This window comes from Pelmatolapia mariae, linkage group LG3_W (genome assembly GCF_036321145.2).
Source record: "Pelmatolapia mariae isolate MD_Pm_ZW linkage group LG3_W, Pm_UMD_F_2, whole genome shotgun sequence".
Taxonomy (NCBI): domain Eukaryota; kingdom Metazoa; phylum Chordata; class Actinopteri; order Cichliformes; family Cichlidae; genus Pelmatolapia; species Pelmatolapia mariae.
The window spans coordinates 63,254,220-63,276,244 of NC_086229.1; the positions used below are offsets into that span (position 1 = coordinate 63,254,220).

The following is a 22,025-nucleotide window of genomic DNA, read 5'->3' on the forward strand; positions in this document are numbered from 1 at the left end:
CTCTTACCAGCATAAATTAATTTGTTATAAAATAGAAAGATTAAACTCATGTAATATTTTCGATCAATTATTTCAATAGTATTTTCAGTCAATCAAGCTGATTGATAACTTCCAGTTTTTCCTTGCTCAGTTTAAATCTACATCTTGATTTTGCCTTTATGTCAAAACACTTGACAAACTTTAAAGGTGCTATATGACACTATACATGATGATAATAATGATAATAACAATAGTAATAATAATGATAAGCAGGATAATCACATAGTAAGCAATGGCAAACAATCAATGATATCCACATTAACTGAATAAAAATTGTATTTACCTTTTGATACTATAACACAACTTTATCCACACCAGGACTTGAACCCATGCTCAGTTACATGTACAGTTACATTTCAAAAAGAACATGTTTGTTTGTTATGTGTGACTTTCCTTTAATATTCCCACCACTCCATTTCTCTTCCTGTCCCTACCATGGTAGAACAGCTTGAATCCACCTCCAGTGCTCCTGGCTTTGTTTCCCTTCCACCTTGGAAGTGCATATATTACATCCCCTTCTGTTCATCATATCAGCCAGCTCTCCCTTTACATAGTGCATATATTTGAATTCCCTGCGCTCATCACTCACCAAGCTCTTGCTTTTCCTTCTCTGTCTCCTATAACCCTTCTCCCTCTCATCACCAGCACATTTCAGTAGCACAATTCCCAGGGGAAAGAAGGAATGAAGATGGTAACAGAGGAGAACAGAGAGACTGTATAAGAGCAGGAAGAATCAAATAACACAAATGGTGGTGAAGTTAGATGGAAAAAAACAGTTTAGCCAAAAATAAATTAATAAATATACTGCAAGTGTCATGATTCTGAGTCCGTGACTCAGTGATTTTGTGTTTGGTGTATTTATTGTTATTATTATTAGTTCAGGTTAAAGAAACCCCAGCAGCTGTCTATAGTATTGAGTGTCCACTAGAATAGAAATAAAAGCGTTCTAACATCTCACCTGCTTGTTTTTATTAAGGTATGTACACGTACAGTGGGGCAAAAAAGTATTTAGTCAGCCACCGATTGTGCAAGTGCCCCCACCTAAAATGATGACAGAGGCCAGTAATTTGCACCAGAGGTACACGTCAACTGTGAGAGACAGAATGTGAAAAAAAAATCCATGAATACACATGGTAGGATTTGTAAAGAATTTATCCGTAAATCAGGGTGGCAAATAAGTATTTGGTCAATAACAAAAATACAACTCAATACTTTGTAACATAACCTTTGTTGGCAATAACAGAGGCCAAACGTTTACTATAGGTCTTTACCAGGTTTGCACACACAGTAGCTGGTATTTTGGCCCATTCCTCCATGCAGATCTTCTCCAGAGCAGTGATGTTTTGGGGCTGTCGCCGAGCAACACGGACTTTCAACTCCCGCCACAGATTTTCTATGGGGTTGAGGTCTGGAGACTGGCTAGGCCACTCCAGGACTTTCAAATGCTTCTTACGGAGCCACTCCTTTGTTGCCCGGGCGGTGTGTTTTGGATCATTGTCATGTTGGAAGACCCAGCCGCGTTTCATCTTCAAAGTTCTCACTGATGGAAGGAGGTTTTGGCTCAAAATCTCACGATACATGGCCCCATTCATTCTGTCCTTAACACGGATCAGTCGTCCCGTCCCCTTGGCAGAAAAACAGCCCCATAGCATGATGTTTCCACCCCCATGCTTCACAGTAGGTATGGTGTTCTTGGGATGCAACTCAGTATTCTTCGTCCTCCAAACACGACGAGTTGATTTTAGACCAAAAAGTTCTACTTTGGTTTCATCTGACCACATGACATTCTCCCAATCCTCTGCTGTATCATCCATGTGCTCTCTGGCAAACTTCAGACTGGCCTGGACATGCACTGGCTTCAGCAGCGGAACACGTCTGGCACTGCGGGATCTGATTCCCTGCCGTTTTAGTGTGTTACTGATGGTGACCTTTGTTACTTTGGTCCCAGCTCTCTGCAGGTCATTCACCAGGTCCCCCCGTGTGGTTCTGGGATCTTTGCTCACCGTTCTCATGTTCATTTTGACCCCACGGGATGAGATCTTGCGTGGAGCCCCAGATCGTGGGAGATTATCAGTGGTCTTGTAAGTCTTCCATTTCCTGATGATTGCTCCCACAGTTGATTTTTTCACACCAAGCTGCTTGCCTATTGTAGATTCACTCTTCCCAGCCTGGTGCAGGTCTACAATACTTTTCCTGGTGTCCTTCGAGAGCTCTTTGGTCTTGGCCATGGCGGAGTTTGGAGTCTGACTGTTTGAGGCTGTGGACAGGTGTCTTTTATACAGATGATGAGTTCGCACAGGTGCCATTCATACAGGTAACGAGTGGGGGACAGAAAAGCGTCTTACAGAAGACGTTACAGGTCTGTGGGAGCCAGGGATTGTCCATGTTTGAGGTGACCAAATACTTATTTGCCACCCTGATTTACGAATAAATTCTTTACAAATCCTACCATGTGTATTCATGGATTTTTTTTTCACATTCTGTCTCTCACAGTTGACGTGTACCTCTGGTGCAAATTACTGGCCTCTGTCATCATTTTAGGTGGGGGCACTTGCACAAACGGTGGCTGACTAAATACTTTTTTGCCCCACTGTATGTACATGTACTCTATTCTTATTAATAGAGGTTTCACTACTGAGGTTAAAACTGATATATAAGTCACTTAGATCACTTCTAAATGTTAATGTTTGGTTTATTTCAGTGTTTTATTTGTTCCTGAGTAAACCGGTTTGGTTGTGAATAAAATTAAGCTTCATAACATGTTACTCACAGTTAAATTAGGAGGGGAAGGCAGTGAAAACTCCGGACCTGTGACATCATCACGTACGCAGGTGTTCCAATTGTACATATCGCGAGTCTGTGCTCGCGTTCTCGGCGAGTACGTACTGAGGCACTGAGGTACTGTGGAAATGAGGCACCACTTATCACCTGGCCACTACCTTCTGTAAAGTGAAGCAGCATCATGCGTACAACAAAGGAGTGGTTTTGGGACCGATCTGTGAATGTCCTACAATGTATAGATATATATATATATATATCTATATATATATATATATATATGTATATATGTATATATATATACATATATATATGTACACACACACCATGAGCTGTGAGGAGATCCACTCTGGTTTATATCTGGTAATAAATCTCTTCTCAAAAGAGCAATATAGTATTGCAACATGGCATTTCTAACTAAAATAGGAACATAAATAGTGCCATCATTGCCAGATGTGGTCCACATGCAGCCTTTTGTTAGCCCTGAGCCAAATATTTGAAACATGTTGCTGGCATCAAAAATCAAAAAATAACTTTTCAACAATGAGACAAATTTCCGGTTTGAACATTTGATCTGCTGACTTTGAACTGTTTTCATTAAACATCAGATTGAAGTGATTTCAGGGCCCTGTTTCAGAAAGCCGGTTTAGAAAACTCAGAGTTAAAAATGATACTCAGGGTTGAGTAACCCCGAACTGTCCAACTCAGAATATTCGGTTTCAGAAAGGCTGATAACAATTAGTTCAATCAACCCGGAGTTGCTTTAACCCCAAGTTAAGCGCGCACATAAAGCCCTGATTAGTGGAGCACAGATTAAGCGAGTCACCATGGAGACGGAGGGAAAGAAGGCGTGGTCAATGTATTTTACAGCGCTTGAGGCTGAAATTCTGATGGCAGCATATGCCGATAACATGCATATTTTGCGGAAAAAAAGTAACACAGCCTCAGCTGCAAAAGAAAGGGAGCATGCATGGCAATACATAGCCGACAGAGTCAATGCGTGAGTGTTAATTTAAACATTGATCTAGGGATTTCCACCCATTTAACACGTTATTTTATTACATTTCATTTTATTTTTTATTTTATACATTTTATTTTGTGATGTGATGTGAGCGCAGGTGCAACCCAACAGGCCCCAAACGTTCCTGGCAGCAAGTAAAAATGAAATATAAAAATATAGTCCAAAGGTGTAATTGTATTATGAGCCATAGTGCTTGGTCTGTTTGTCCTGTGTAAATCAATTGCAGTTAGAGGCTACATTAATTTTCTTTCTGTAAGCACTTATTGAAATTATCTGAGCACATTACAAGTACATATTTGCTTACTCGGTATGCTCAAATGTGACCCGTTATAGCCAACAGAAAAAAAGCGGAGGCCCGAAAAACAGGTGGGGGTCCTCCACCACCATCACTCACAGAGGCGGAGCAGTTGGCCTATACTATACTCCATTACTATAATGAAATAATTTGTTAGTTTGAAATGCTACAGGGAACTATGTACCTGTACATTAATGCTGTGGAAAGACTTCCTGTTCACATAGTCTCCTTCATTTACTGAAGGAGCAATGATTGGAATGTGAGTGCCATCTATACAGCCAATCACGCCTGGGAACCCTGAAAATAAATGTAGAATCTAAGTAGTAGTTCAAGTATCACCACATCATGACTTAAGTTTTGTTCATCCTGATACCTGCAATTTTGGGGAATCCCTCTTTGATAAATCGTGTGGGTCTATGACCGGGGAACACCACAAACGAGTACAGGAGACGTTTCAGTGCAACTGTAACATTCCTGACTGCCCGACAGACGGTAGCCTTGGAAACGTGCTCAGCGTCACCAGTATTATACAGAAAGCTCCCGTTTGCAAAAAACCGAAGTGCAATACAAATAATATGTACAGAACTGAGAGAATGTCCGTGATGTGTCACATGAGCAATATAAGGCCTGAGGATGTTATTCAAATAAATTATAGATTGTGCTGAAAAACAGTAACGTTCACACAGGAAATAATCAGGAAATGATAAAATGTCCAAACGCGCTCTAATCACTCTCTCCCGGCGGAGAGCTCTGCGGAGAATTTGGGCTTCAACATCTACTGGCTCTTCAAGTAAGGGGCACGCCATGTCTGACACTTCCTACAGTCAGGTTTCCGACAAAGAGGCGGAGAAGGTCAGGGTTAGTTGAAGTAAACCTGCTAGGGGGCAGGTTAGCTTCACGGAGTGTGTCGTCATAGTAACTCACTCAGAATTAATCTAAACTCGCTTTGTGAAACCGAAAACCCAGAGTTTTCGTTAACTCAGGGTATACTTACTCAGAGTTTGCACTAAACCGGCTTTCTGAAACAGGGCCCTGGTCATTTCATTCTGTTTGTTGTTGCTGCGGTTGTTTTTTGTTTGTTTGTTTGTTTGTTTTTACAGTGGGAACACATTGAGGCCACCTACAGGGCAGGTGGGGGACAGCAGGGATCTGAAATCATATGAGATGTTAGTGAGTGAGAAGTGAAAAAAAATGGTCTTAAGATGGCTCTAAGTGATAAAAGTTGATCTCAAACAGAAGATAAATCCACTGATTCTTCGTAAAGTTCATCTGGTGCTCACATTAATCCTGTGATGGAAACTTTACTTCTCTCAAAGCTCATTTCAACATGTTGATGTCAAGAATAAAAGTGCAGACTGAGAGTGGATCACATGACATCCAAGGTGTGTCATGTGACATGTTCAGTATTGTCACACATGTCTAGATTGTCCCTGTTATCATAACTGCTCAAACACTTATCTTGTTCAGTGCTATCCTCTATGCTGTTGCATGCTGGGGCAGCAGGTTGAGGCCAGTAATGTTGCGGGGATGGAGCTAGACTCCCTTAGGGTGGTGTCTGAGAGGTGAATGTAGTCCAAGATAAAGGACTACACAGACTTAACAACGTGGTGTATGTTGTACAGTGCAGCGAGGAATGCCCAGACCTCTACATTGGAGAGACCAAACAGCCACTTCACAAGCGCATGGCACAACACAGAAGAGCCACCTCCACGGGACAAGACTCAGCAGTTCATCTGCATGTAAAGGACAAAGGTCACTCTTTCGAGGATGCCAACGTTCACATTTTGGACAGAGAGGACAGATGGTTTGAAAGAGGAGTGAAAGAGGCCATCTATGTCCACTGTGAGCGACCATCTTTGAACAGAGGTGGTGGTTTACGACACCAACTATCTGCCATCTATAATCCAGTTTTGAGTTCCCTCCCTAGACGCCTTAATGCCCACTCACATCCTGGGCCATCTGACCTCAGGAATTCACATGACAAGGTGGGGCCAGGTTTCACAATGAGCTCACCCGAAACCCTGGCTGATTAGGTCCCACACCCGCTTTCACACCTTGGCTCATGTGATTAGAGGATCATCAGGGGGTCCTTTGTCCCTCTTTGGGGGGATACTCCCACTGGGTTTAAATCTGGGACTCTCGGCCATTTGACCCTTAGAACTGAAGAAGCTTCTTGGATGAGAGGCGAAACGTCTTCAAGCAACTTAAAGAAGTCCAGACGCTTTTCTTTGCAAACTCCTTTGACTAGTCCAAGATAAAGACAATGTTGGATAATACCTCCCACCCACCCCATGACATGCTGGCTACTCACAGGAGCACGTTCAGTGAGAAAAGCACCACTGAACGACACAGGAAATCATTCCTGCCCGCGGCTATCTCCCTGTACAACTCCTACATCTAACACACTTTAAACACTGCAATAGTTACACCTTTTTTAAACACGCTCTTTACTACTGAACAGTCAGTGTTTCTCCAACAGGAGGACTTTCTTTACACTCAACTCATCACAGACACACTGACGAACCAGGAGACCTGAACCAAAACCCAGGATAAAGAGTTTCAGTAATTGTGGTGTTGAAGGTGTGGAGGTGGATCAGAGTGTCAGAGGAGACTCTGTAGAAGGACAGAGTGCCAGCAGGACAGTCCACATACACTGCTACTCTGTTAGAGACAGAGTAGGAGGAAGAGGAGGAGGAGGAGATGGATTTTTCTGTCTTATTTTGCCTGACAGAACGAGGACGATCATCAGAGCAGATGAGACTCCAGGACTGATCATTCCATCCAAACAAACAGTCAGTACTGTTTCCTTTCCTTCTGATTTTTCTGGAACTCACTGATATCTCAACGTCTCCTTTCCACTCGACCTCCCAGTAACAGCGACCAGTCAGACCATCTCTACACAGCAGCTGTTCATAAACATCAAATCTGTCTGGATGATCAGGATATGATTGAACGTCCTCAGCATGTGTCACCTTCCTGTTGTTGTCAGACAGTTTGAGGTTTGTGTGTACTGTGTTTGTGTCGATTGTGAGTTGACAGAAATCTGATGGAGAGAACAAACACAATCCAGCTGCAATTATTGATCCATCATCTGCTCATTGATTGACACTTTGATGATGACTCCTGACATCAGAGATGTGAATGAGTGATGTGACAGTTTGAAGATGGTTGAATGTGTGCTGCTTTGTTTTCATGAATCACATTAAAAACACACTTACACTTCCTCAGACCTGGTTTCAACCATCGGACTCCAGCAGGCTCCACCCTGAAAGGAGGAGGAGGATCAGACCAGCACAGTCTCTTTCAGCATGCACACATGGACATTACATGGCTCTCATACACAGACTGTTAGAAACTGATAAAGGAGCAGTTCAAGACTGTCACAAATACACCAGTTAAAATGTTGGTATACAGAATACAGTTACTTTGTTGAAATAAACGGATTACACAGCGGTCTTTTCCTGTTTCATATGTTAGTCTGTCCCTCTCTATTTTTGGTAATTCCACGCCGGTGAAAACCCAAAGAAAAAAAAGAGGCTCTAATGCCTGTGTGTCAATCTCGCATCTCATAATGTCGTGAAGAAATATTTTCAAAGATTATTATTCAAAATTATTATTAAGTCAATAGGCAGAGTGTTACAGGCATAGCATATATGAAGCATGTAAAAATAATAATAACCACCGCAGCCAAGAAGAGTGCCTGACGAGCCCAGTTGTAAGTAAGCTATTAAGACTCGACTGTACACTGTGTTCGTGTTTTCCTCCGAAACAATAAGTTCCGTTGGAGCAGCCTTTCAACGCCTCTCTCTGTCTCTCGCTAGCAAGGTAGACCCAGACAACAAAGTAAAGCTAGTTTTTGGCTACGAGCCAGAAGTATTAGCCAGAGGTCCTATTACTATAGTTCAGAGACGCAGACCTGTTTGATATACGCGCGGAATAGTTTTCTATACAAGATCGCTGCAAAAAGTGCAGTGTTACCTAATGTCCACCCTACTGTTACTTATTTTATATTAAGATTTAAAAATCTAGTTGGTATTGGTATGGCAAGCAACCTTCAGTAATAGTAATAAATCACACAGCAATAGTACATTCATGTAGTTGTAAAAAGCATGATAATATATTAAGTAATCCAAAGTATTCAGAATACTTTGGATTACTTTTGGAGGCATGTATTCTGTGTATTCTGTTATCTGTAGAGGAATACATTTTAAAAGTAACCTTCCCAACACTGGTTAAGAATTGTTTTGTTATTTATTATGGGTATGGATAAGCAAAAGATAATGGGGAATTTCATTTTCCTTTAAAATATTTTTTTTGTGTAACATTTATTGTTAAGTAGTATTTTCCCATTCATTCAATTTCTATGTACTGTTTCTTTAATACACTGTAATCGCACACATAGTGAGCAGTTGCACTTCTTCATTGTGGAACTAGCTCTGGTGTCCAACAGCTTTCACTTTGTGTCTTGTAGTGTACAGTGATAATCAGGCAGATTCCTGTGAGTTCAAGACTGTATAAATCAATGTTTGTGGATTTGATTTTAACTACAAACAGACTTCCACCCTACAAACAGTCGGAGTCAGTTTATCTGTGTTGTATCTGTGTAATTTAATTGCACTATTATTATTTTTTTCATAGTTATTTTGCAGTGTATATATTGTCCTGTGTTCTGTCACTTGGTGTTCATTCTTTTTGCGGTAGAGTATCACTTCCTGTTCCAACACACATTGGTGTTTTTGTGTAGCTTATCTGAGAAGGCAATTTAATTAAAAACTTTTAGATAACTTATTTCATAGTGTAATCTTCACATGCTTCATCCGAAGCACACTCTCTGTGCACTCACTCACTAATTTACTCAATTTATTTATTGTCTTTACTGTTTCACTAGCTTAGTTTGTAGCCAACTCGCTAGCAGCATGGCCTCTTCACCTGTCCCTCCTGAACTTTCCTGCTCATTATGTCAGATGTTTAGCTACTCCTCAGCGTCCTTTAGCAGTAATGATACTTGTAATAAATGTAGCCTATTTGCAGCTCTGGAGGCCAGGATCACTCAATTGGAGTCTCGGCTTCACACCGTTGATAAACCCTTAGCTAACCAGGTCTCTGTAGCTGGTGCAGCTGAAGGTAGCGTAGGCCCCCGCTAGCTGGGGAAAGAGAATGGCTGGGTGATGGTGAGGAGGAAGCATAGTCTTAAACAAGAAGTCCCATGTACACCAGCAACCTGTTCATGTGTCTAACCATTTTTCCTCACTTGGCGACACACCCGCCAGGGGTCAAACTCTGTTAATTGGTGATTCTGTTCTCAGACATGTGAAGCTAGAGCCACCGGCAACCATTGTCAATTGTCTTCCAGGGGCCAGAGCAGGCGACATTGAAGAAAATTTAAAACTGCTGGCTAAGGGTAAACGTAATTCAGTAAAATCATAATTCACGTCATCAGTAATGACACCCGGTTACGCCAATCGGAGGTCACTAAAATCAATATTGAATCGGTGTGTAACTTTGCCAAAATTAAGTTGGACTCTGTAGTTTTCTCTGGTTCCCTCCCCACCAGACCAGGAGTGACATGTTTAGCCGCTACGGAAGAATAACATGATTTCATTCACAGGTTTTTACTCTGATTTATTGTACACATAAGGCTGCAAATTAAAAGAATGTATTCTAGTCCAGGGTGGGAAGGTCACAAGCTTCAGCTGGCGCGACTGTCCAGGTGATAGATTTGAGAAAAGGGACAGAATAAGAGATTGGCTACACACTGACAAATATAAGTTTTCTACAAATTTCCTTTAGACACAGAATAAGATAAGATAAACTAGAAGTTAGGAGTTGAGTTAGAATAGAGTCTGCTGACAACTACAAAAGAGCCTGCACAATTAACAAAGAAACTAAGAAAGGAAGGACACTCACACAAACAGCATGAAAAACATGCTTGGGTAGATAGGGAGCGGTTAGCCCGTGAGATAGATAGCGTCTGGAAGGCCAAAAGAACATCAAGTAGCGGAATGTGAAGATAAGTTCTGAGAAAAGATCCGATATTTTTCCAGTAAGTGCATGTTGAATAAACTGCTTTGACGCAATAAGGGGAGATAACCCTGACTACATAAACTGTGCACTGACTGTATTTTGTTGAAGTTCACTCTTGTATTTGGTACAGAGTGCTTCCCACGCGTGCTAAAATAAAAGCGTCAAAACGGAGATTCTGACTCTTTGTCTGATTACTCTCTCAGGTTCTGAATACACACAACACCGCATGCTCACCTTAAAATGCTGGCTGAGTGGTGTCCTAGAAACGATGTGGGCTTCATAGATAATTGACAAACCTTGACAAACAGCTCTCATTTCTAGTAATATGGACAAATTTATTAAACCCCCCCAAAAAAGACTATCAAGCGTTGGGACCCGAAAGCAGAGTTGCAGTCTTACACACCTCTCTGCAGCTTCTCTCCTCCTGCTACCCCCCCCCCCAGAAAAACCCATCTCCATTGAGACTGTGTCAGCTCCCAAACAGACAAAAAACAAGCTAAAAACCAGCAATAAACAACTTAAACATAAAAAATCACAAAGAAAGAACAATACAGTATCCACATCTGAACCAAAGAGTCAAACAGTGAAATGTGGATTATTGAATATTAGGTCTCTCTCCTCCAAGTCTCTGTTAGTACATGACTTAATAATTGATCAACTAATTGATTTACTCTGCCTTACAGAAACCTGGTTGCAGCAGGATGATTATGTTAGTTTAAATGAATCAACACCCCCGAGTCATTCTAACTACCAGAAACCTCGAAGCCCAGGCCGAGGGGGCGGTGTGGCAGCAATTTTTCACACCAGCCTATTAATTAACGAAAGACCAAGACAGACTTTTAATTCATTTGAAAGCCTGATGCTTAGCCTCGTCCACCCCAGCTGTAAAACTCAGAAACCAGTCTTACTTGTTATCATATATCGTCCACCTGGGCCTTACACAGAGTTTCTCTCTGATTTCTCTTTTTATCTGATTTAGTGCTCAGCTCAGATAAAATAATTATTGTGGGTGATTTTAACATCCATGTAGATGCTAAAAATGACAGCCTCAACATGGCATTTAACCTGTTATTAGACTCAATTGGCTTCTCTCAAAATGTAAAAGAACCCACCCACCACTTTAATCACACTCTAGATCTTGTTTTAACATATGGCATAGAAACTCAGCTCTATCTATCCATGAAGCCAGGTAACACACACCAATTAGTTAAACTGCAGGAATGTCTTAAAGACATAAAGACCTGGATGGCCGCTAACTTTCTGCTTCTAATTTAAGAAAAAACTGAGGTTATTGTACTCAGCCCTGAAAATCTTAGAAATATGGTATCTAACCAGATTCTTACTCTGGATGGCATTACCTTGGCCTCCAGTAATGCTGTGAGGAACCATGGAGTCATTTTTTAACAGAATATGTCCTTCAGTGCACATATTAAACACATATGTAGGACTGCTTTCTTCCATTTGCGCAACATCTCTAAAATTAGAAATATCCTGTCTCAGAGTGATGCTGAAAAACTAGTTCATGCATTCATTACATCCAGGCTGGACTACTGTAATTCATTATTATCAAGATGTCCAAAAAACTCCATAAAAGGCCTTCAGTTAATCCAAAATGCTGCAGCAAGAGTCCTGACAGGGACTAGAAAGAGAGAGCATATTTCTCCTGTTTTGGCTTCTCTTCATTGGCTTCCTGTTAAATCCAGAATTGAATTCAAAATCCTGCTCCTCACATACAAGGTCTTAAATAATCAGGCCCCATCTTATCTTAATGACCTTGTAGTACCATATCACCCTATTAGAGCACTTTGCTCTCGCACTGCAGGCCTACTTGTTGTTCCTAGAGTACTTAAAAGTAGAATGCGAGGGAGAGCCTTTAGTTTTCAGGCCCCTCTTCTGTCGGCTGCTGGGGTAATCCCATGATGCATTGAGTTTTTCCTCTTCAGTCACTTTTCTCATTCAACATTTAATAATAGACCTCCCTGCATTGAATCATATCTGTTATTTATTTATATCTGTCTCTCTTCCACAGCTTGTCTTTATCCTGTCTTTCTTATCTTAATTAAATTTACAGTAACACTTATCATGCTGTTATGCTGTTCTTGTTAGGTTCTACTAGAGTTAGCTTTATTAACAATTTACAAATGATTAATTTTTCAACTTTTGGTCAAGCTAGGTAAACAACTCCCTCTGCTTCCAGTCTTTTCACGAAGCTAGGCTGTCTTGTCAGAGGCATGTTTCTTGAGAGATTAATCTAATTTGAATCACGTCTAACAGAAGAGGATTTTTCTTTAAAATGACTGTTACTCAGGAGATACATATTAAATGTACAGATATCGATACAAATTGTGAATATGTGAAGAGCAAAAGACAGTTATCCCATGAAAAATGTCTCCTTGGAAACCACCCTACATTAATATCTTGATCATTTAGATAGATTAGTGTTTCTGTTCCTGAAAATATTTCTTCAGTTTTATTATTCATGTCACATCCATATAAAAACAAACAAAGAGTGAAGGATACAGGAAACGTTTCCAGCTCTTCCTCCTCTATCAGGCATTCTCTCCATACCTGAGAGTGTCCAGTCTCCAGCGTGGATCCTTCAGTCCAGCCGACAGCAGCTTCATGCCCGAAATTCCTGGATGATTGTAGCTCAGGTCCAGCTCTCTCAGATAGGAGGGGTTGGAGCTCAGAGCTGTGGCCAGAGAAGTACAGCCTTCCTCTGTGATCAGGCAGCCTGAAAGACTGCAGACACATAAAACAATCCATCTTTGAACACTTCATAGGAGGGAAGGATGTGAAAGATGATCCAACCAAGAGGAAAAAAAAAACATCTGACAATTCTATAAGCATTAGTAATTCATTCAGTAATGTAATACACATTCTAAATAATACTAAGTGGAAGCGATTTAATCCTGACCTGAGAGTTTCTAGTTTAAAGTATGGACTTCTCACTCCAGCAGACAGAATCTCCACTCCTGAGTCATGCAGGTTGTTATAACTCAGATCCAGCACTCTTAGACTGCAGGGCTGGGAGCTAAGAATTGAAGACAGACTTTCACAGCTTTTCTTTGTGAGGTTACAGCCAATCAGTCTAGAAATAAAGAGAAAAAGACCAAAAAATGGGTCTAAAGTGAATTGATAGAGTACCGAGTTGGGAATTTTATAATAATAATAATGTTTCATATCTAGCTGGAATTGTTATTCCCTTATTTCAAACACATCAGAACTGTGGCAATTTAATATGATAAATAAATAAAGACAAATACTAAATACAAATGACGAAACTGATCATTAGTAGCTATGATTTATTTTTTTACTGTAAATAATTTCATTTGATAAAAAAATAAACAGTCCTTGCTATGACCTCAGAGTTTCCAGTGTACAATGTTGACTCTGTAGTCCAACAGAAAGAAGCTTCACTCCTGAATCCTGCAGGTTGTTGTTGCTTGCATCCAGCTCTCTCAAAGTAGACGAGTGGGAGCTGAGGACTGAGGACAGAGCTTCACAGCTTGTCTCTGAGAGGTTACAAACACTCAGTCTGAAAAATGAAGACAAAAACAAAAACACTGAAATTAAAGTGTATTGATGGTGCAATGACGTCTTATTAGATTTGACAATAGTTGGTATTATTTCAGTGCAGGTTTGAATTATTACTGCTTTATTTTAAACACATCAGAAATGTGTTAATTTAGTATTATTTAAAACCTGTGAAAATAGTAAACTACACTAACGGATGGCTGATGGTGACCATTATTTGCTGTGCTTTTTATAAAACTGCAAATTATATAATTTGCTGAAAAATAAAACATTATTTGATCTGACCTCAGAGTTTGCAGGATACAACTTGGATTTGTCAGTGCAGCTGACAGAAGCTTCACTCCTGAATCCTGGAGGTTGTTGTTATTCAGGTCCAGCACTCTCATCCCAGAGAACGGAGAGCTAAGACCCAAGGACAGATATTCACAGCTTCTCTCTGAGAGGCAACAGCCACCCAGTCTTGAAAGATAAAGAAAACAAAAAGACTGGATGCAAAATGTACCAATAGTTCAGTGAAAAAAATTAGTACATTTAGCCATATTCATTGTTGTTTCAGAGGCAGCTAGAATTATGATCATCTAATTTTACACATTAGAAATTTGGCAATTTACTTGAAAGAGAAATAATACAAATTACTGAATTACAAAACCAAATAGATTAATTTGACCTTCATTAGCTTAGTTTTAATTGTTTCATTATAAATTGATGAAAAATAACTATCTTTTAATCTGACCTCAGAGTTTCCAGTGTACAATGTGGACTCTGCAGTCCAAAAGATAGAAGCTTCACCCCCAAATCCTGCAGGTTGTTGTTGCTTGCATCCAGCTCTCCCAAACTAGATGACTGGGAGCTGAGGACTGAGGACAGAGCTTCACAGCTTCTCTCTGAGAGGAAACATTCACTGAGCCTGGAAAACAAACAAATAAAAAAAAAAAACTTCAAACGATTTTAATCTCTAACCTAAATAATAAAAACAAAATCTATTATGCAGAACAATTCACAGTTAATCTGTCGGGAACAAACAGAAAAATTGCTCAGATTAAACCATTTTAACGCTCTCAATAGAAACTAGTAGAAACTAAAAGAAACTAATAGAAACAGAGCCATTGCAAGGGGGAGCGCGGTATGAATCTTAAAAAAAAAAGATATACTGTATACTATACACAGTAAAGTTAGCATGGGATACAAATAATATCAGGCTGATCCTGCCACCATTTGTTCCCCCAGTTCAAATCATGGACAAACAGTATCCCACAGTTGTTTATGTTTTTTGATTTTCTTGTACAATAAAGGCGGGGCCTAGCAAAAAAAAAAAAAAAAGTTTGGGAACCACTGTCCTATGGTGTGCAGATACATGAAAACACAAGGTTTTCTCTCAGACTATGGCCTGGATAGCTATGACAGTCTTCTTTTATTTATTTATTTTCATTTTCTTCATTCTCAGTTAGAGACTTGACGGTGTTCTTCATCTTCATCATTCACCCTTCTTCATGACTATCCCTGTGAAGCATCGGTCGATGTAATCTTGGAGAGTGTTTAATTCTGAGCTAAAATTCTGTTTTGTTTCCCGCGAACTCTCTGGTGTCTGACGTAACCTACAGCATTTTCTTTTCTATCACTTCTGTCACTTACCTCACTTTTTCTTTGGATGTGTCCTTAAACAATTAATGGCCGCAAAGAAGATTGATTCAGAATTCCTCCACAGTAATGTAAAAGCGCCATTGCCAGTTTTCAGGAGTGCGTCTTGGATTACTTTTTGCATATAGGGCCAGCCAAGATTATTATCATTAACTAAAACTAACAAAATAACGAAAACTAGAAGTGAAAAAACATTTTCGTTAATGGAAATAAAAATAAAAAGGAAAAAAGGAAAACTAACTAAAACTGTAATGAGTGTTCACAAAACTAACTAAAATTAATTGAATTTATAGCAAAAATGTGTTTAGTTTTCGTTGATGTGTGCGTGTCATACAATAGTCAAGGGTAAAAAAGAAGTTTAGTTTTCTTGCTGTGTCTCATTATGCCAGCAGGTGGCGAGTACGTTAGTCGAGTCGTCTGCGTTGGTGCTCCGTCCACACGCAGAATCATGTCAGCAAAAGTCTGGAGAAAGCACCAGAGTCCAATTTGGGATTACTTTGAATATGACTGTGTTTTGGATAAAGCAAGTGTCTTGTAGTTGAAATTATGAGGGACATTTCTAAAGGGAAAAAATCCCACAAACTTTAAAACACACTTGAAAAGCTCACACAAGAAGGCTAACCTAGCTTACCTTGAGAAGGTATCGAGCACACTCAACCCTCATCCCCAGAAACAGAAGCTAACACCAGGCAAGGCAGCGTGATGCATCCCGAGACAACAGGACTGGGATATCTACATAACTGTGTGAGTCAATTGCCTTCAAAAAGTTTATCAATTCACTTGAACCAAAATTACGAATACCCGGTGCTGCAAGAGTTAATAGTCTCATTGCGGCCAAGATATACATTTTATAGTTGCCTGGTATCAACTGTTGTTCATCTGCCCTAATTTATTTATTCATTTATTTAAAGAAGCCATAGGTGGGAATGTGAGTTGTCTGTCTCTGCGTGTTAGCCCTGCGACAGACAGGCGACCTGTCCAGGGTGCAGGGTATGGTAGCTGGAATAGCAACATACCCAAGGATAAGCAGAAGAGCATGACTGATATGATGAAACTGGGATTTTGTTACACTTAATTATTGCGAACACAAAACTGAAACTAATCAAAACTAAACTGAAACTAAGGATTTTCAAAAAAAATAAAAACTAAACTAAACTAGTAAACAATTGGTAAAAACTAATTAAAACTAATATAAAATTGAAAATCTGAAGTCAAAACAAAATAAAAATAAAAACTAATTAAAATTGCAAAACTATTAAAACCCTGGGGCAGGCAAGGTTTTGATATATTTTATTGGGAAATAAAAGCCGTCATAATTAAAAAAAAATCTATTTTGTATTCATTTAAGTTATTTTTGTCTAATATTGCAATGCGTTTCATGATGCAAAACATTGAAGTGTGAAAAATATTTAAAAAAATAAACCAAAAAGGAAAGAAATCTGTCTGCAACTGTTGACAGTCATTAAATTCACTTTTTAAGGGTTGTTTTTTTCTTTTCAAGTTGAATTTAAGGGATGAAGGGGAAAAAAGCAAAACACATGACTCACAGAGCTTTGTTGGAGGCTTTGACCACTGGCAACAGCCTCAGAAGAGCCTCCTCTGAAGCAGAGTATTTCTTCAGGTCAAACACATCCAGATCTTTTTCTGATGACAGTAAGATAAAGACCAGAGCTGAGCACTGAGCAGGAGACAGTTCATCTGTGGAGAGACTTCCTGAACTCAGGGACTGTTGGATCTCCTCCACTAGAGAACGATCATTCAGTTCATTCAGACAGTGGAACAAATTGATGCTCTTCTCTGCACTAAGTTTCTCACTGAGCTTCTTCTTGATGTACTGGAGTGTTTTCTGATTGGTCCGTGAGTTACTTCTTGTCTTTGTCAGCAGGCCGCGTAGGAGAGTCTGATTGGTCTGCAGTGAAAGACCCAGGAGGAAGCGGAGGAACAAATCCAGGTGTCCATTTGGACTCTGTAAGGCAATGTCCACAGCACCCCGGTAGAAAGATTTAAAATTTATTTTTTTTCCAAATAAATCAGACTTCTTGGAGGTTGTTTGTTGTTCTTCCAGCAGATTGATGCCAAAGTTGATGAAGGTCAGATGGACATGAAGAGCAGCCAGAAACTCCTGAACACTCAGATGGATGAAGCAGAACACCTTGTCCTGGTACAGTCCTCTCTCCTCTCTAAAGATCTGTGTGAACACTCCTGAGTACACTGAGGCTGCTCTGACATCTATGCCACACTCTGTCAGGTCTGATTCATAGAAGATCAGGTTTCCTTTCTGCAGCTGATCAAAAGCCAGTTTCCCCAGAGACTCAATCAACTTCCTGCTCTCTGGACTCCAGTGTGGATCTGTCTCAGCTCCTCCATCATACTTGGCCTTCTTCACTTTGGCCTGAACCACCAGGAAGTGGATGTACATCTCAGTCAGGGTCTTGGGCAGCTGTCCTCCCTCTCTGGTTTTCAGCACATCCTCCAGAACTGTAGCAGTGATCCAGCAGAAGACTGGGATGTGGCACATGATGTGGAGGCTATGTGATGTCTTGATGTGGGAAATGATCCTGCTGGCCTGCTCCTCATCTCTGAATCTCTTCCTGAAGTACTCCTCCTTCTGTGGGTCAGAGAACCCTCTGACCTCAGTCATGATGTCAACACACTGGGAAGGGATCTGATTGGCTGCTGCAGGTCGTGTGGTTATCCAGAGATGAGCAGAGGGAAGCAGTTTCCCCCTGATGAGGTTTATCAGCAGCACATCCACTGAGGTGGACTTTCTAGGGTCAGTCAGGATTGTGGTTGTGTGGAAATCTAGAGGAAGTCGACACTCATCCAGACCATCAAAGATGAACACAACCTGGAAGTCTTCAAAGCTGCAGATTCCTGCTTCTTTGGTTTCAGTAAAGAAGTGATGAACAAGTTCCACCAAGCTGAACTTTTCATCTTTCAGTACATTCAGCTCTCTGAAAGTGAATGGAAATATGAAGTGGAAGTCCTGGTTGGCTTTGTCTTCAGCCCAGTCCAGGGTGTATTTCTGTGTTAAGACTGTTTTCCCAATGCCAGCCACTCCCCTTGTCAGCACTGTTCTGATTGGTTCATCTCTTCCACGCGAGACTTTGAAGATGTCTTCTTGTCTGATTGTTGTTTCTGGTCTGTTTGGTTTCCTGGATGCTGTTTCAATCTGTCTGACCTCATGTTCATCATTGACCTCTGCAGTCCCTCCCTCTGTGATGTAGAGCTCTGTGTAGATCTGATTCAGAAGGGTTGGGTTTCCTGCTTTAGCGATCCCCTCAAACACACACTGGAACTTCTTCTTCAGAGTAGATTTGAGTTTACAATGACAAACTTCAGCAAGGCTTTCTGAATAAAGAAAGAATATCAGTTCTTCTTTTACATAGTCCATATCAGAACGTGGTCTTTTTAAATACATGTTGGTTAATCTCTTGAAATTTTAGTTAATGTTAATGTTATAACCAGCAGCTTAAATCTTTAGAGAAATCCTTTTACTTCTCTGCAGACGGTCAGCCAGCTCCTCCTGCTTCATTCTTCTCAGGAAGTCCACTGTGATCTTCATAAATGCCTCTCTGCTGCTCCTCCTCTGTTCATTCTCCTCCCTCTGACTCTCTAAGCATTCTGGGTAATCTGGACTCAGAACTTTCTGGATCTTCTGCAGCTCATTCCTCACAAAAGTGATGATGTTGTCCTCCAGCGTCTGCAACAGAATACTTTATAAATGACCCAATCAGACTGAAATCATGGAGCCACACATCAAATCTGTGTTGGACAAACTGATAACCCACTGATCTACAAAGAGCAGCATGGGGATGACTGTGAACAGAATAGATGTAAAAGTACATTTACAGACCTTAAATATGGAGTCCAGGTTTGTTTGATGCTGCTGGTCAGACTGATCATTCGGAACCTCTGAGCTCTCCTGGTCCACTCTGTGGAGGAGCCATGGAGATTTAATCCACAAAAAAATCCTTCACCATGAAAACAAACAAACAAACAAAAACCACACACATCTTGACATGAATGAGATCATCTGTTGGTTGTTGGAATTTTTAGGTGAAAGATGTGGGCATAGTCATTTTTGCAATGGACCTTATTTGCATTTGTACTTGTATGAGTTTCCCTTTCAGATAATAAAATGCTGAACAGAAAATCAAATATACAAATCATATTCAAGTGTCCTACCATTCATATCATGACTAATGACAGTATGTTCTGTTTAGTCTTGAAAAAAAACTCTGAAATCTTTATTCCTTAAATGTCTTCAAGTATGTTTTAGATAACACTGAATTTTAAATCCTTGCATTTGATTGTAATCATATTTTAAGCTGTATCATCTTACATGTTGGAGAGCTCCCAACCAACCTAGAGCAGTCTGATAGAAATCTCAATATGATCTAGCATCTGAAATTAAACCAACTCTAGTTCGGTCTTTCTTCATAAAGATTAGAAAAAATTGCCAGTGTCAGACCAATGCTTGCGGATGCCTTATGCACACCCTCATTCCCTCCTGATCAGAAATTTGCAGCTGATTGTAAATGAGCCTAAATGATGCAGCAGTGTCACATCTAAGGTCAGTATGAAACTGTGTCACACTGAATAATGTGGAGCTGCAGTTGTAGCAGGAGTAGGCCTCAAAATGACTACAGCTAATAACAAAGTGAAAAATATGTGCAGCAAAGTTAGTGATACCTCCTCTAACGTCCTTCAAAGGCTTGTTTTTAAGAGACAGTTTAAATTGGACTGAGGGAATGACATGTTTGCACTGACGTTTATATCCAACAACAACAAGCAGTTAAATCTGTTCTCAAAGAGTTCATGTTACTAACAGCTCACCTCTCTGCAGCAGATTCCTGCTGGAGTTTAAAATCAATGGGTTGACTTTTAGACCAGTCACTCCCTAAAGACACACGACTGGGTCCAGGTTCAGTTTTGAGTTTCTGAAGGATCCTGATAATTGAAGCACAAATCTTTAATCAAGGACTCATCACATAATATAAAATGGTGATAGAATTTTAGACATTATAATCGTGACTTTAAGTTACATCTTTCTTGATGACTGTTTTTGTTGAAATATATTAATGACATGATTCAACACGGTGTTCATACAGCTGGGTGCCAGTCCAGATTCAGGTCTCCCATTGATCCTGTGAGTGAAGTGTTTTTTATTTACAGCCACAGAAGCTGATGAAGACTTAGAATACCTTCATCATGCCAAAGAGAAACTGATTTGCAGGCTGAGCATGAGCAGACAAAAACTCTAAACTAGTGATGGGAGTGTAAAAACAGAACGCCGCCCAGAGATAAACACAGCGATTTACACTGTGCAGGACTATTGATGGTCCAATGAGCAGCAGGAGTACATGTTGGACATTTTTATTGAATAAAGGAATTCCTCACTCAGTGGCCTGCTTTGAGATGCAGTTTAGACACCAGGAAACAACATCAAATCAGACACCAAACTGACATCAAGGAGTTCACTAACAGCTCACCTCTCTGCAGCAGATGGCTGCTGGTCTTGAAATTTAATCAGACATTCTTGAGACCGGTCACTCTTTAAGGACACAGAGCTGGGTGGAGGTCCAGGTTGGTTCCTGTGAATAATGATGGAGCAGTGATGTGAGTGCTGAGCTGTGACATGGAGAAAAGTCATGGACAGTTAGAGATGGTCATCTCACCTCTGAGCTTTGGTCTGGCTCTCATGTTCCCCACACAGAGTGGTTTCAGAGGGAGGGACTCCCTCCTCTCTGTCCTCACACTGATCCATGCTGCTGAATTCACATCCACATCAGCTCACACACACTTTCTACCTTCACCTGCAGAGGAAATACAAATCATTCATGTGCAAATAAACTGTCAAGATCAGGTGACTCCACTCTGTCATGTGGATTTGTCTTCAAAAACAAGAGTTATCTAAAGTTGATCTTGATATAATAGCTGAACATCAGGCCCAAACATCACAGAGCAGAAAAACAGTCAAAGTGTTAAAGAAGGAACCAAAGTAAACTTACAGTTTCTTCAAACACACATGCGAACAACAAGCTCCACTCCACACCTGGACACTAAACACGGACACACAGGTGAGTGGCTCCCAGGAAGGATAATAACACCTGAACACTGTGAGAGTGACACACCTTCATGTACTGATTTACAAATATGCCGTCTGACTGCTCAGGCTGAGTTTAAAACCTGTTAAGTACCAAGGGATTTTCTGAGCTTCCTGCTCGAAAGTCACATGTCCAACATGAATGAAGTATTTCTCTGCAGTTACAAACTCTGTGTAAACAATCTTGGTATCAAACTAAAGTTAACACTTGTGAGAGTTCATCAGAGGTATAAATATTACAGCAGATATTACTGTGTCAAAGTTACTGAGGCTGGGACATTTGAGTTTCTCAATTTTTCTTTACCTAATTTATTTTTGGTTTTGTTTATTTTATTTATAAAATATGATTTGCTTCACATTTAAGTCCAGAAATCCAGGAATCAACATATGAACATTGTCTGTGCAAATATTGATGCTGCTGAAGTGAAACAGTGGAAATTGACATCACTTTTAATAAATAGATAGCCAGGCATTTTGACATTTGGGACATTTTAGCACCATCTGTCAGTTGAAATTTCTTAGGTATTGAACAGTAGAAATGATTGTATTTTATTTAAATGCCTAATATGTTTGTTTCAGCTTCT

At 40.2% G+C, this 22,025-nt stretch overlaps 2 protein-coding genes across 2 annotated transcripts in view; both read right to left on the reverse strand.

The window, feature by feature from the left end:
- LOC134647003 (NACHT, LRR and PYD domains-containing protein 3-like) overlaps positions 1-21,145 on the reverse strand; it is a 38,757-nt gene extending 17,612 nt beyond the window's left edge. Inside the window, exons 1-9 of the mRNA XM_063501106.2 lie at positions 21,014-21,145; positions 20,828-20,929; positions 19,189-19,267; positions 18,831-19,035; positions 16,880-18,683; positions 13,522-13,695; positions 12,726-12,899; positions 7,352-7,398; positions 6,666-7,176 (exon numbers count right to left, since the gene is read on the reverse strand). Coding sequence (XP_063357176.2) covers positions 6,666-7,176; positions 7,352-7,398; positions 12,726-12,899; positions 13,522-13,695; positions 16,880-18,683; positions 18,831-19,035; positions 19,189-19,267; positions 20,828-20,929; positions 21,014-21,102 — 3,185 coding nt within the window. The 5' untranslated portion in view covers positions 21,103-21,145. The remainder of the gene's footprint in view (positions 1-6,665; positions 7,177-7,351; positions 7,399-12,725; positions 12,900-13,521; positions 13,696-16,879; positions 18,684-18,830; positions 19,036-19,188; positions 19,268-20,827; positions 20,930-21,013) is intronic.
- LOC134623853 (GTPase IMAP family member 8-like) overlaps positions 1-22,025 on the reverse strand; it is a 520,463-nt gene that overhangs the window by 420,643 nt on the left and 77,795 nt on the right. The gene's annotated exons all lie outside the window — the stretch shown is intronic.